This window comes from Pollachius pollachius (genome assembly GCF_949987615.1).
Source record: "Pollachius pollachius genome assembly, chromosome: 5".
NCBI classification, from domain to species: Eukaryota; Metazoa; Chordata; class Actinopteri; order Gadiformes; family Gadidae; genus Pollachius; species Pollachius pollachius.
The window spans coordinates 24,703,757-24,719,865 of NC_136938.1; the positions used below are offsets into that span (position 1 = coordinate 24,703,757).

Consider the following 16,109-nt stretch of genomic DNA (forward strand, 5'->3'; position numbering starts at 1 on the left):
CCTCACCTGCAACACACACACACACACACACACACATATATATATATAGATATATATATATCAGTGGCAAGTGGTCCCTATAGGCTATGAATGTGGTTCATGCCCGACATCTTAGGAAATAATTTTCTATGTGTGTTTTTTAATGAAGGTATAATGTGTCATTTCTGCGTGGTAGATTACAGGAGTAGCAACAAGACAGATAGAGAGAGAAAGAGAAAGAGAGAGAGAGAGAGAGAGAAAGAGACAGAAAAAGAGAGGGAGAGAGGGAAGGGAGGAGGGGAGGGGAGAGAGGTACTGAGAGACAGAGAGGCACTTAGAGAGACAGACACTCTCTCTCTCTCTTTCTCTCTCTCTCTCTCAGTGCCTCTCTCTCAGTGCCTCTCTCTCTCAGTGCCTCTCTCTCTGTCTCTCTCTCTCTCTCAATCTCACGCATGCGCTCTACCCAGATTGTGAGGGATTGCGCAATTCTCGGTAAGGCAGCACTTCTCGCTGCCTCAGCCGGCCTCAGCTCGCGTATTTCCCCTCAGGAAAAAGGCAAATTCAGTGATTTTGATTATAAAAATGATTTAAATTATTGGAATCGTACATTAATTACATTTAGACCACAGATCAGTAGACAAATACCAATATATAATATTCTTTTAATTTTTAAATTTTATCATAATTATTTTTTTCTTTTCATGATCCCTGTCATTCATGATGACAGGGATCATGAAAAGAAAAAAAATGGAGAGAAAGGTCAAGAGTGAGAGAGGTGGCTGAGTGTGACCATGTGTCTGAGTTGAGGTCTGTTTGAATATTTAGATAAAAGCAGTTCTAGAAAAAAATCTTGCAAGGGAAAGGTGAAAAAAAAAGGTTTTTGTGGCTGACATTTACAGGAAGAAGGGGGGATGTGACGCACGGCAACTTTGTGATATTGTTCTATTACCGTTGTTTGTATGAGAGGTATAATTAACTATTTCCTGAGTGCATCTTGACAGTTACGGAGTAGAAAACGTGAGCCTATTACAAGCAAAAATGTGTCGCTGCTGCTGCAGAATCAAACGTCTAACATTACACCTAAACAGCATTGTCATGTTAACATAAGAGCACATACTAATAAAATATATTGGGCTTTAATTTCCTCCTCCTCTTTTCTCTGTTTTCTAAGATGCGCACCTGAAGGCTTGGCCGTTTGGGAACTCTGATCAGTCAGTCACTCAGCAATCGCTGGCACTTCTTATGTCTCTGACTTGTTGTGATGTGCATCAAACAGTATCCCACCACCCCCACACTTTCAGTGTGCATAGTACAAAAGTATGCCTCAAGTCAAAACTCACTGCTTTTTTTTTTCATTTTTTTTTTTCATTATGTATATATACAAACAAACCACACATGCGCTTACCCAGAAAAATAATGCATGCACATGCATTATTGTGCATGACACTTCAATATCCAAAACTGGATAGAACATTACATTCTAACAGTTACAAAATCACATTCCAGTATATTATAATTTACTACAAGACATAACAGTACATTTTAACGTTCTGCAAGACCGAACCGTACATTATAAATTACTGCAACCACAACACATAAAAGTTACAACACATAACAGTTTATTATAAGTTACGAAAACACACAAAAGTACATTATTAGTAACTACACTATATAACAGTACATTCAACGTAACTTCAACACATACCAGTAGATATGAAGTTGCAAGACATCAAAGTGCATTATAAGTAACCACAACACATGAAAGTACCTGGTTGTCGGCTAACTCCAGCAGCACACGATAGTAAAGGTGTTTGCTGTGCCAGGTCCAGCATTCTGTTGAGCTGCAGAGTCTCAAACATGCAACAGTAGGTCGCGTTCATGTAATTTAAGACAGCCCGACGTTTATAGACATTACAGACACACACACCAGGGAAAGCTGGAAATAGAACCAGCACCCCTGTGTGTGTGTGCGTGTGTGTGTGTGTGTGTGTGTGTGTGTGTGTGTGTTGTACACAGGACTGGTGTGTGTATGTGTAGGTTTCTGTTTGTATTTGTGCCTTATTTTCACCAGTTCTCAGATTTGAATTGTCAATGTGTTCCACAGGATTAGTTTTGTTGCCAACCTGTGTTGGCAACAAAACCAATATTGTGTGGCATTGTGAGGTGGATCTCAGAGGAAGTGATCACTCAGAGGTCCGTTGATTTGGACAGAGGCTTGTCCTCCCAAACCTTATGCTCTGCCTATGAACAAAGAAACAAAATGTTAAGTGGTTCTTTTCACTTTTGTATGAACTGTTTTACTCACTTCCCCCCTTCCGAAAATGACTTCCCTTACTATCAATCCAAGCAGTGTTCAAAGTCAGACATTTCTGCTTCCTCATTCGCTGCCTGTCCATCTGTAAAGTGGGCACATAAAGAGAGCGAACCACAATCGCAACGACACTCACCTTCATCACACGCACATCATCTCAGCTCACTGCACCAAAGTCATGGAGCCATGGAAGGTAGGTGACTGTGTCTACCGATCGCTAACCTTTTTGTTATGACCATGTTTTATCACATCAATGTCATGTTGCCAGGGAAAAGTGAATGAATAAACATTGTTAGTATATGCTAGAGGTGAACCTCCTAAGGTGGCAATTGAGATCTCAATCTCGGGATATTGTTTTCATCGCAAAGTGTCTGTCTCGTCACGCTAATAAAAACAAATAAACGAAAAGAAGAAATTAATCAATTAATAATTAAATAATTAATTATTTGCCTCAGGCTCCGTGAATAGTGGGGGCTGTTCCCCACTTTTCACTTCGCCTTTGGCAAATAATTGTTAAATATTGCGTGTCATCTGTAAATGGGTGGAACCAGGTAAGCATTGATGAAGGGATGCCAGTCAGGGAGAAGGCAACAAATAATCACAATTTCTTACTGAATTTTCAACAGGACCTATTATATAAAGGTTTGTAGTTGGCACTGACCAGTTTAGGCCAATGTTGACTATGTGTGAGTGTGTTGTGATACAGTTGTATTTAATCTTGAGGTACAGCTTTATGTAAAATAAATATATATATTTGTTACTTTCATTGTCTCTCAGATAACATCCAGTGTGTTATGGCCCTTCTTCAGATTGTAGTTTACATTGATGGAGGTGGTAGGCCTGCATAACATTATAGAATTATAGTCTATAGTATACATAAAAGGACTGTTTTATCTGAAAAAAACGAAAACAAAAAAAAAGGAAAAAATCATATTCCAAATCATATTCCTTCATTCCTGAGGTCAAGAACAGCATGTAATGTCAGGGATATGAACATGTTATTCACTCAACATAATTAATCAAACACATTGATGGCATATCTGATCTGCTTAGTAACCTGCATCTCTTTGATGTGTTTGCTGTGTTTCCCTGCGTGCCCAGGGACCTTTCGTCGAGGGGGGGGTGAAGGTCAGCCACGCGTTCCTGGATGGGGAGCACCGCTACACGGTGAAGGGGGTCCGTACACAAAGCGGGCGGGGGCCAGCGTTCGCCAGGTAGGTCTACTTGTCGCCTGAGAAGCCAGACTTCAAGAGGACTTCCTGTTTTGCCTCCGCTGTGGCGGTGGTGGTGATTGTGTTTGTTCACACGAAACGCAGTGAACATCGTATGAGACGTGGAACAACCACAGCCAGTGTTGTGCCTGAACGCGTTCACTGAACGAAAGTTCATGAACTCGTTCATATTTTGGGCGAACGTGAACTGAACGTACTGTATTACTGCCTGATGAACGTTACTGTGAACTCGTTCATTCTGGTGTCTGTGAACGGCACGCTCACTCGGTTTAACTTCGTTCAATGGGGGGGTTATTTCTCTATCAACACGGCGGATGCGCGCGCAGATTGCCGTGTTGTTTGACCGGTTGCCATGGTAATCTCCGTGCGGTTCATTTGCAGTTGAGGTGTTGCCAGCTTACTGTTACATTAAACTGTAATCAGAAAAGGTGGTTATATGCTATAGACCCTATAGTATCTGTCATATAAAGGCTGGGATGAATTTCATATTATAAATATGTACACTTTATTTTGAAAGTATAGACCAGCGCGATTCCCATTGAAACGAATGGCGCGGTGATTATTCTTCAAAACGAGAGCTGTTCAATTGTGGAAAATGAATTAAACTGTAATCAGACAAGGCGGTTATATGCTATAGACCCTAGAGTATTTGTGGTATAAAGGCTCAGACGAATTTCGAATTATAAATATGTACAATCCATAACGTTAGCTCTCTGGCTCATAGCTCAGCGGAGTAGAATACCTCCTAGAATCATTGTTTGTTGGCCGGAAACGGAAAGGGGGGCTGTTCATGTTTGGTTGTAGTCTTTTCGCTCGGTTCTCCGTCTCATCAGTAGGGCTAGAACCGAGCGAAAAGACTACAATCAAACGTGAACACCCCCCCTTTCCGTTTCCGCCAACGAGCAATGAGTCTTCCAACAGAAATCAATGGGATTTACAAAATGCGCTAAATGTGCAATAAAACACGATAGAAACTGTATTTCGCTACGATACTTGATTCAACCACTCTATATCATCCTAGACAAACCACAAAGGGGGCTCAATGTTCAAAATACCGGAAAAAATGAAAAGCTCACAGCAACATATTGAAAAAAAGAACTATGAACTAGTTCATTTCTTGGAACTGTGAACTTAGTTCAAAATTTTGAATTATGAACGTTTAACTAAACTAGTTCATTTTAAAATTTGTGAACTGAACTTTGAACTAGTTCACGAAGAAAGTGAACTTTCCCAACACTGACCACAGCATCCTGTTACTACTGCTGGTGGTATTTGTTAGCGTTTGCTTTCCAATAGCCGCCGCCATTGACTTGCAGAGTGGCTTTAGTAGGGTTGCCACCCGTCCCGTAAAATACGGAATCGTCCTTTATTTGACAATTAAATGTTGCGTCCCGTATTGAACCAATACGGGACGCGATTTGTTCTGTATTTCCATAAATGTCCAATACACATGTCTGTCACACACACAAACACTAAATCTAACAACAATGATAAAAACAAAACACAGGGAATACCAAGGCCAGCAAAATTGTTGCGGCGGGAGGCACATCCTTGGCTGGACAGCGTCCGTGGATATGTTTACAAGGCAAATTGTAAAATACGTCGGCGAGTGTTTTCCGTGGCGCACGGTGGGCTGTCTGACATCAGACAGCATGCAACAGGAGAGCAACACTGCAGACACGAAAGATCACAGAAGACCCAAGCGTCAGCGTCACAGTTCTTCATACCCCAACCATCTCCTGAGATTGATACGGTATGGGACATTATGTTGTGATTGATTTCCTATCTGGTTGTGCTTTTGACAGAAGATGGCAGTGCATGGGCAGAGCCTATTTTAGTAAACTGTTGTGGTTTGATTAATTGTTTAGGATGTTGAGTTCTTAAAGTCGAATGAACGATAATTTATTTAATATACAGTAGTATTAGCCAATTTAAATATTATATATGGCCATTTAAAGAACAAATCATACTAATGGATTAAATGTTAATAAATAAATAAATAAATACATTTGTTAAAAGAAAACGTTTATTCTTTAATATATATACATTTACTAGATTAAAAATGTTTGTTGAGCTTTCTGTGTATTCTGTGTCAAAATGTTTATATTTTTGTTCAGTGATCATTACATAAATTATATTATTAGTGTGGTTTAACTGTTAGGATGACCTGACTTCCTTTCAAGTCATAAGACAGGCAGCAGACAAATACTGTTCAATTTAATTAACAATATGTCATCCCACTCCTCCCCTCTAGGTTACCGCAGCTGAGGTGACACAGGTGTACCACACAGTCAGACACAACCTCAGCTACAACAGTGCTGACTGTGCACATAAACTGAATCAAAAGATTCTCCCGGATTCAAAAATTGTAACAAAAAAAAAAAAAGACTATCGGGAGAACAAAGGCAGAGGCAGTGGTTAAAGATGTCCTTGCTCTAAAGGCAGTGGCTGATGTTCTCAAGGCCCTAACATCAGATAAACCCCTTCCATTTTCCATTCAGCCAGATGCATCAAATAAAGGCAACAGGAAGATATTCCCCCTTGCTGTTCAATACTTCAGTCCAGAATGCGGGGTCACCAACAAAATGCTGGATTTCATTGAAAATGCAGATGAGTCCGCTGCTGGGATTGTAGCTCTCATAGAGCAGTCGCTTGACAAATGTGGCTTATCGTTTGATCAAGTGACAGCATTTAGTGCAGACAATACAAATGTGAATTACGGAATTCACAACTCTGTCTTCACCAACTTGAAGAAGAAACAAAAAGATCTGCTGCAAGGAAACTGCCATGCCCATATTGTGCACAACACAGTGAAGCATGCTCTTGACCAGCTCACTGTAGATGTGGAAAATGTTGTGCTGAAGGTCTATGCCTTCTTTTCCACATCTGCCAAATGAAGAGAATCACTCAAAGAGTTTTGTAGGTTTTGTGATGTTGAGTTCCAGGAAATTCTGCGACATGTCACAACCAGGTGGCTCTCCCTTAATCCAGCCATCACCCGACTAATGCAAACCTGGATTGCACTGAAATCATACTTCATCATCCTGGGGGAGGAGTGTCCCAAACAACTTCGAGCATTGTTAAAGCTCAGTGAGGGCTCAACTGAGGAAGATGGAGACATTGTGGAGGTTTACCTTCTTTTCTGCAATAATATCCTCTCTCTCTTTGAGGAAGTTGTAAAGAAGCTGGAGAGTGATGAAACCACCTGTGTTGAGTTATATTCCATTATGGATAACTTCAAGCAAAAGCTCACACAGAGACGAGATGACCAGTTCTATGGCTTCTTAACTAAAGTGAAGCTTCAGCGTCTCCGTCCACGTGATGCAGACATGGCAAGGGCAGATTTTATTGCATTTCTCAACACAGCACTCTCCTATGTTGAGAAATGGTTCAACTTTTCTGAAGACAACTGGTTGTTCTCACTGCAACCTCTCTCTCTGCACCATGGCACCATGACCTTTAGTGACATTGAGAGGGTGACCACCAAGCTCAACCTCATCCATAAAGTCAACATGGATGAACTTTATGATGAATGCTCCACAGCAAAACCCATTCTGAAGAGGCTCAAAGAAGATGCTGAAGATGAATGGAAGTCCAAAGGTGTGGCTGCCAGGTGGGTGACTCTCTTTCAAGTAGCTGACCTGCCTAACATGCTGTCTATCACTAGCCACATCCTGAGCATCCCAGCATCCACTGGATATGTGGAAAGGATCTTCTCCAGAATGGCCAACAAATGGAGTGACTGCAGGAGCAGGTGATCCACAGAGCTCATGAGAAGTGAGCTTCTGATCACACTGAACTTTGAGCAGTCCTGTTCAGAGTTTTACAACAGTTCTTTGAAAGACAAAGAGTTACTCAGTGCTGCAAGGAGTAACAAGAAGTACACCTGGAACAATAAGTAACAGTTTTGAGGGAAGGAGTAATGTTCAGGGAAGGAGTAGTGTTTTTGTGGTTTTTTTGTACTGTTTTTTTTTTCGTAAAAATGTTCAAAGAGAGTCCCTATAGTTATGCACTTAAAAAGTTACATGAAGTTCTCAGTTTATTTAGTTTACATTTTAAAATTTCATTGTTGCACACGCCACACAAAGATTTCATCCATTCATGCACTTTATAAGAGAATGTTAATTGGTAATAAAGCATTTCAAGCTTTAAGTATGACTAATTGCTTTCTTGATCACCCCTTTACTTAAAACACCAGCACAAAATAAAACATACCACTGCTACGGGTGCCCCACCCCACAGGAGTCGGGCCCGTGGTGGGCGTCCCTTATTTTCATTTCTGAAAGGTGGCAACCCTAGGCTTTAGTCAAGCTCCTGTTCATTTGAAGGGAATACACTTTGTTTACCATCCAAAGATTTCCAATGCATTCAGAACAGTCGCTTTTTCGAAAGAAGTGCAACACAACAAGATTTTAGTTTGACTGCAAATACTGTTTATCTCTGAAGAATAAGAAAACTGATTCAAACAAAGAATAACCAGTACCCAACGTAACATTTTCGCTGGCCTCCATTCTGCTTTCAACGGTTCACTAACCCTGTTACTGGGCCTATTATATTATGACAAAAACGTGATGCCTTGTGCCTAAATTAATTGTATTCATATGATTATTATTAGTGATATTGCTACTACTTTTGAAGTTATAAGTAATAGCATTACACTATTACGTATTAGTAGTTATAGAAGTACTATTCAATTCAATTCAATTTTATTTGTATAGCCCTTAATCACCATTACAGTCTCAAAGGGCTTAACAGGTCAAATATTTACTATAAGTTCAGTAATCGTTCTGCTGTGGTATCACTCTTGTATCAGTGAGTGTGAATGTAGTGTTGTGGTCGTGACAGGAAGGGAGATACGCTGACCTGCATCAACGGTACCAGCCTGGCGGACATCGCCCCTGACGAGCTGGCACACCTGCTGACCGACGGAACCTCCAAGTTGGTGAGCTCATAATCTGGAGACAATCACAACCGGCTTGTCCGATTCGGTTTTTAATCGTGCAGTTGGTTTGAGATATGTGAACAGAGATTGTGTTGTGCTCCTCTTCGGTCTCTCCAGACTGTGCACAAGGCCACCTGGATGAAGGAGCCTTCTGATCCCTGCCACCTGGAAAAGGATGCCCTCCGTCCCTTCAAGAAGGAGTCTGGTGTGCTCTGCTTCTCCATGGAGATGAGGAGAGAGGAAGACCTGGGGAAGGGAGAATGCGACTTTGGCGGGGGGGCGTGCGCGGCGGAGGCTGAAAAGGGAGGGCAGGGTGAGGCCCGGGAGGGCCCAGCGGAGGAGGCGAACGGGGAAGGGGAGGGAGAAGGGTGTGGCATGCTGGTGGTGAAGATGACCAACGCGAGCGTCTCTGTGGTGAAAGGGCGTGGCTGTGCTGCGGGTTGCCCTACCCTCGAGTGCCAGGGCACAGGATGCACGTTCAACGAGGTGGTCCTGGTGGCGAACTCAAGCACGATGTCCCAGGGTGAATATGATCCGCTTGCACAGTATTTATTTTGAAATATCTCACTATGGGATGGTAGTCACCTTACCGTTACCGTGAAAGTACCGCATGCCGAGTCAGAATGTCTATCGGTCCTCTCTTCTGGCTCCTAAAACATTCAGTCTGGTCTGAGTGTTCTTTAGACCATTCTTACAGGACCTGATCAGAAAAACCTTCTGCTCTATAAAAGTGTATTGAGCTGCTAAAGACTAAATCACCCATTTTGATTAGTTGGGGGGGGGGGGGGGGGGGGGGGGAACATTGACAAGTCAGTCAAAATGCGTTCTAAACGGGACCTGGGTGGGGAAACGGAATGCAGAACCAATGGCGTCACTAGGCTGTTTTATTCAGATATTATTTAATTAGCCCAAAATATAATTTTTGGGTTAAAAAAATGTATTGGTATATTTACTGTTAACTATGGAATGCATTAATTCAATTCAGTCTTTAAGTAATGAAATAATTCTAGTCGCTAATGGTAGTTAGTTATTTAAAATGAAACATGGGGATTCCAGGGACATCTCAAAATAAAGTTTACCACCTCAAGTGAATTAACCTATCCCGAGTCAGATCCATTTATATATATATATAAATATATATATATATATACATATATATGTAAGGTCTGTCTCACTTGTATTTATTTTACTCTGAAATTCATTGAATGGAACTTTAGATGTTTTGGGATAAGCAGCACAGCAGCCAGGTAGCTATTTAAAGTTATAATAAATGGCATATTTTGTTTATTTAGGTTAAGCATTATGAAGGAATTTGCGTGCACAATAAAGCATACAATTTTTTTTGGCATTCTCATTTTCCCGTTGGGCTAAGCCCCGGATGATAGAAACGCCCCTGTGCAGAACTAAAAATAGTGAGTTGTATAGGTCTTCACATATTCTATAAGGTTTCCCCACCATGCTTATTAGTATGGCTGCTAGCTCAATAAGGGCTATATTTCATCGGGTTTAAGGGCACTTCCATTAGTTGGTCAATAGCCATTGGTGTGCCATTGTATGACATAAGCCAGTTTGTCTGTTTCTAAACCATCGGGAGATTTTAAATGTTTATTCCATTGCTAGTGGCACTGGCGTCAGTAATACTTCACAGTGATATGCATTTACATTTCATTGTCTACATTCCGTAGATGTTTATGCGTTTGTAATAAGCATTTTGAATATATTTTTGTGTTGTAGTTCCATGCAACACGGCCATGTTCATGCAGGACAAAGTGCAGCAAAATATCAATCTTGAGAATATCCATTCCAACACCTACCTCCGGGACCTCTGCGAGGACAACATGCTCTATGCGTCTGAAAATCCAAGTGGGTCATCGTCAAGCTTATAGAAGCTCCATTACTCTTATATGTAGAGCCATCCCACACATGTTTACTTTCTAACGGCTTGGTTTACAAGGAACAGCAGCCTGCTGCTTTAAGGTATGTATGCTCGGGTGACTGCAGCACCTTCTGGTCTATAAAGGTGCATTTAGCTGCTCTCGACTCATTCCCCCATTAGTTCTTTGCAATCTCCATTCATAAAATATAGCATAATATTAGCCTTACAGGCATCCATCTTACACATTGCATGATTTTTGGTTCATCTTTCGAAGAAAAGCCTTAATTTAGACTACGGTATAATGTTTGTTTACAAGAACCGTAAATGGCCAGCAGGGGAGGAAAAAACAGTTCTAATAGAGGATCAGAATTTTCCTCCGTTGACGAACGGCAATTCGAATGGGATGCAGTTACAGCAATATTCTGGTGGGGAAATACTGGCTGTCAACTTTGTTGGCCACCACATGGTCACATGGGTCTCTGTGTTTGTGTGTCATGACAGCGGAAATGACGATATACTCCTACAAGTCCACCGTCACAAACGAGACCTTCAGAGGCGTGCCGGTGGTTCTGAAATTCACAAAATCCGAGAGCTTCCTCAAATGCATCAAAAAGGACAATGGGGCGATCCTACGAGTGGAGGTATGGCTGAGGAGATGAGTGAGTGGGAGTGAAAGTGAACGAGAGACTGAACGTGAATGTGTTGGTGCGTGAGTCAGGGAATGTGGGAGTGGGTGAGCGAGGGATCTAGTGAGCGACAGATTAATGCACTCAGTAATGACCTTCAAATAGGAGGTATGAGCAGTTATAGACAAGCTAAATGTAGGTTGTTGGTTCCTAACTTGCATTACAACGATGCAAGGACAACACGCTACATGAAGCAAACACACCAGTGCATGTGGTTGGTGTTTATTTTCCAGTATCCTCCCCTGCAGGTCTGTGACAAGGAGCAGCTGAGGCTGATCTACAAGCAGGACGAGTCTTCCCTCGCCTTCCTCTTCTACATGAAGGGGACGATGAGCGGACAGCACCAGTTCGAGTCTGCGCTGTGCGAGGGCTGGTTCATCCAAGTCCTGGACAAGGAGAAAGTGCTGGTGGCCAATCCGCCAGTGCCCACCAGTGAACCGTCTTTCTACTTTGTCATTGAGAAGTAGAGAAGCAAACCCAACGGGTTGGGGATTCATCAGGAATGAGTACCACCGCTGCCCGCTTGCAACATCACACGCTTACTTGTGGCCAAATAGGATTGCTCTGTGAGTAACCGATGGATCAGTGTTCAGCTTGTACGCCACAGCACCTGTAGACACGTACCTACACACACACATAAACTCACACACAGATGTACATGTATGCTGTTTGATCCCTGATAAAATACAATTGATCCTCTCACTGATATACAGGTCAGAAAACAAAAAACGCTTTCCAATTGTTCTTTTCAATCACTTTTGAGGCTTTTATTGAAATCCCTCACTTTGAAGTGTTCTTGTTATTTTCCTTATTTTTCCTGTTCTCATACAAAATTGTTATTAGAAAACAGAAATAGGAGCCTGTTCAAAAACTTTTATATTTACTTCGCCCTCTTTCAAACATAGACTGTATAAATGCCTAAACTTAAATAATAATAATAATAATAATAATAATAAATCTTGTAATTCACCTTGATGCAATGGGGTTGTCACGAGGCCTTGGTGATGCAGTCATTGTTAATAAACATTAAAAAGTGAAACACAAAATAAATATATGTACTAGTGTTCATTTGGTTGAGGGAAGATATCTGTGCTGTCACAATTTACATGTAATTGGCTTAGTTGTAAGAGCCAATGAGGACCTATTTTATTAATAATAATTTAGTTAAAAACGATTAAAAATGTTATTGAGAATGTCATTATAATTCATTATAATAATTCACACAAAACAGTAGATTTTAAGTTGCAAGACATAAAAGGAAACCGTGCAGGTTTCCGGGAGACGTAAGCCCACCCAGTTATATCACATCAATATCCTGAAGCAGTGGAGGGGGGGAGTGGACCCTCCAGACCCGGCACCCCTGGCATTGGCGGCCCAACGCCAAATCCCTGTGGTCCCGGTAGGGGAGGACCTCAGCCCGGCCCAGAAGCAGGACCTCCGAGGTCGTGCTGCAACACCAGGACGTGTTCTCGGAGATCCCGGGGAGAACATCGGTCGCCCACCACGATATCCGGACGGCGCCAGGGGTAACGGTGAGAGTCCCCCCGTACAGGGTCCCGGAAGCTCGGCGGGAGGCCATCAAGGAGGAGGTAGGACGAATGCTCAGGCTCCGGGTCATCGAGGAATCATGCAGCGCCTGGTCCAGCCCAGTCGTCCTCGTGCCCAAACCTGACGGGACGTTCAGGTTCTGTAACGACTTCCGGAGGCTGAACGAGGCCTCGGAGTTCGACGCCTATCCCATGCCCAGGGTAGACGAGCTGATCGAGCGACTCGGACCAGCCAGGTACCTCACCACCCTGGACCTGACCAAGGGGATCTGGCAGGTGCCGTTGACCTGGACCGCCCGGGAGAAGACGGCGTTCGCGACCCCGGGGGGCCTGTATCAGTACACCGTCCTCCCCTTCGGCGTCCATGGAGCCCCGGCCACGTTCCAGAGGATGATGGACCAGCTCCTACGGCCTCACCGGGCCTACGCCGCAGCCTACATCGACGATATAATCATCCACAGCGACAGCTGGGACGTCCACCTCCGGCAGCTGCGGGCCGTGCTGGGGGAGCTACGGAAGGCGGGCCTCACTGCCAACCCGGCCAAGTGCCGCCTCGGGCTGGAGGAGACGGCCTACCTGGGGTACCAGGTAGGGCGGGGGAACGTCTGGCCGCAGGAGAGCAAGGTGGCCGCCATCCGGGACTGGCCCCGCCCCACCTCAAAGAAACAGGTGAAGTTGTTTTTAGGGTTGGTAGGATACTACCAGCGGTTCATACCCGGCTTTGCCACGCTGGCCAGCCCCCTCAATGACCTGACCCGGAAGGCCCTGCCTGATCGGATCAGGTGGTCCGAGGCAGCCGAGAAGGCCTTCGGGACACTCCGGGGAGCCTTATGCTCGGAGCCCGTGCTCATAACCCCTGACTTTACTCTACCCCTCATTGTGCACACAGATGCTTCGGAAGTAGGGCTGGGGGGAGTGCTGTCCCAGATCCGGGCCGGAGAGGAGCACCCAATCACCTACATCAGCCGGAAACTCCTGCCCAATGAGAGGAATTACTCCACAGTGGAGAAAGAGGCCCTGGCCATCAAGTGGACCTTGGGTAAGCTCCAATACAACCTCGTAGGTCGGGAGTTTACCCTGGTCACCGACCATGCTCCACTGAAGTGGATGGCCAGCGCCAAGGACACCAATGCCCGGGTGACGAGGTGGTTCCTGGCCCTCCAGGACTTCCACTTCAAGGTGGACCACCGACCGGGCAAAGAGCACGCCAACGCCGACGCCCTGTCACGTCGGGATGCATGCCTGGGTTGGAACCCAGTCAACCGGAGGCTTCATCAAGCGGTGAAGGAGTGTGGCAACCCGCTCCCCACCAGGGGGTCCGGGGGTTTGTGGTGGAGGGCGTGTACCACCGCCATCCACCAGCCGGCGGCAGAGAGCAACACACCCCTCACCCCCATCAGCCAGATGAGGGACACCTGGCCGGAGGGAGGACACGTGCGGGGAGACCCCTCAAAAGAGAGCGGAGGACGGACTCCGGGATAGAGGGAGTAAGACCGACAAGGAGGCGACCACGGAGGCCCCAGAGACTACGAGGCTCACGGAGACCCTAGCTCAGTATTGTTGTTCTTGCCTTGATCTACTGACTGTAAATAAACGCCGACTTTGTCTTACCCTTGAATTCCGAGCGTGGTACTTGCCGTGAGACCAGACACTTAGGAACTGGGTTGCCACGACGTACACACATCGACTCATACACATACCTACGATTTTAAGCACACACACTCACACGCGTAAAAACACACGCACAGAAAGTCATAGCCACGTGGCAAGACACACACACACACTGACTACAAAAATGCAGTAGTGTGTAATAAAAAGGGGATCTGGAAAAGGAAGAATCCACATCAATGACTTCTTTGCCTGCGTGAAATGTTGGGAGGTTTTTATTGATCATAAACAACGGGTCATGCTTTAACTAAGTATACTCGACTATAACAGTTCAGATAGCTACAGCACATAAAAGTATATAATTAGTTACTACAATAAATAACAGTACACTATAAGTTACTGCAACACAAAACAGTAGATTTTAAGTTGCAAGACATAAAAGTGCATCATAAGTTACCACAAGTACCTGTCTCTCAGCTAACTCCAGCAGTACACGAAAGGTGTTTGCTGTGCCAGATCCAGCATTCTGTGGAGTGCAAGTTGGTTGACTCACATGTAATGTAAGGCACCTCAAGGTTTATAGATATTGCATCAGCCATGGAGGAAGTGAGTGACGTTTTTTGGTGCTCTATCCTGTTTAAAAGCGGGCGGTGTCATAAACAAAAAAAATAACTAGCAAATAAATATACGAGGGATCACATTCTGGACACATCCCTGTGAGAAGGTTACACAGAGTTTTGGTCCTCATTAATTTCATCTTCATTTTGTAGATATTTATGAGTTTGTGACCAGCGTGATGAGTATGTTAAGATTTGCAAAACCAGACAGCGAGGGCAGATTCACGATGGTCAAAGAGAAACAAAACATTTCTCTTGAGACCGTTGATTCCCAGCGATACCTCCGGAGCCTCAGCAAGGAGAACATGCCCTTCGCTTCTCCCAATCCAGGTTGGTCCTAATATGGAAGCTGCTGTGAAGCCCCTGGCTTGAATTGCAGTTATCTTTGGTTTGCAGTGGAGGGCCGATGCAGCGGTCCATCTTGTGGCTCCCACATGGTCACATGGCTCTCTGTGTTTGTGTGTCACGCTAGAGAGAATGACCATACACATCTACAAGGCCAACCAGACCGACAGGAACTTCAGAGGCATACCGGTGGTCCTCAACTTCACCGACTCGCAGAGTTTCCTCAAATGCAGCAGACAGGACAAGGGGGCGATCCTACGAGTGGAGGTACGGTTCCTTGAGAGAGCGGATGGGTATGTGTCTGTGCTCCCGTGTGAGAGTGAGTGAACGTGTGAGTAAGTTATGAGAGAGTGAATGTACGAGTGATTGAGTGAAGAATGCATTCAGTAATGACCTTCACATGGTTATGAGTAGTTACAGACAAGCATGATGTAGCTTGTCACGCTGTAGTTCCTAACTTGCATTACGACGATGCTAGGACAACATGCTACATGAAGCAAACACACCAGTGCATGTGGTTGGTGTTTATTTTCCAGTATCCTCCCCTGCAGGTCTGTGACAAGCAGCGGCTGAGGCTGATCAGCAAGCAGGACGAGTCAGCCCTCGCCTTCCTCTTCTACATGAAGGGAACGATGAGCGGACAGCAACATTTCGAGTCTGCGCTGTGCGAGGGCTGGTTCATCCAGGTAGTAAACCAGGAAACCGTGCAGGTTACCCACCAGCCGGCCGCTCGGCTGGCCATGGAGGTAGACCCGTCGTTCCACTTTAACATTCATAGTTATAGCAATTGACCTATGGTATGGCTTAGGAAACTGATGCGTGTGTAGCCACATTGCATGCTTCCTTGTGACCAAATTTGTTTTTTCTTAAGAGTCACCAATGGATAAGTCTGCACACGTAACACACGTACACACATCGACTCATACACATACCTACGATTTTAAGCACACACTCACACGCGTAAAA

The 16,109-nt window shown here is 44.4% G+C and overlaps 2 protein-coding genes across 2 annotated transcripts; both read left to right on the forward strand.

Moving 5' to 3' along the window:
* Window positions 1–2,391: 2,391 nt before the first annotated feature.
* il1fma (interleukin-1 family member A) lies at window positions 2,392–12,337 on the forward strand. The gene is made up of 7 exons (XM_079736838.1): window positions 2,392–2,483; window positions 3,392–3,504; window positions 8,368–8,464; window positions 8,582–8,987; window positions 10,199–10,327; window positions 10,842–10,981; window positions 11,275–12,337. The coding sequence occupies exons 1-7, from the start codon at window positions 2,469–2,471 to the stop codon at window positions 11,491–11,493; spliced, it is 1,119 nt and encodes a 372-aa protein (XP_079592964.1). The 5' UTR covers window positions 2,392–2,468; the 3' UTR covers window positions 11,494–12,337.
* A 2,672-nt stretch (window positions 12,338–15,009) lies between these two features.
* Window positions 15,010–15,934, forward strand: LOC307076133 (uncharacterized protein; the record flags this gene model as incomplete). Its single annotated transcript, XM_079737017.1, has 3 exons — window positions 15,010–15,128; window positions 15,271–15,410; window positions 15,695–15,934. The coding sequence occupies exons 1-3, from the start codon at window positions 15,026–15,028 to the stop codon at window positions 15,932–15,934; spliced, it is 483 nt and encodes a 160-aa protein (XP_079593143.1). The 5' UTR covers window positions 15,010–15,025.
* Window positions 15,935–16,109: the final 175 nt, after the last annotated feature.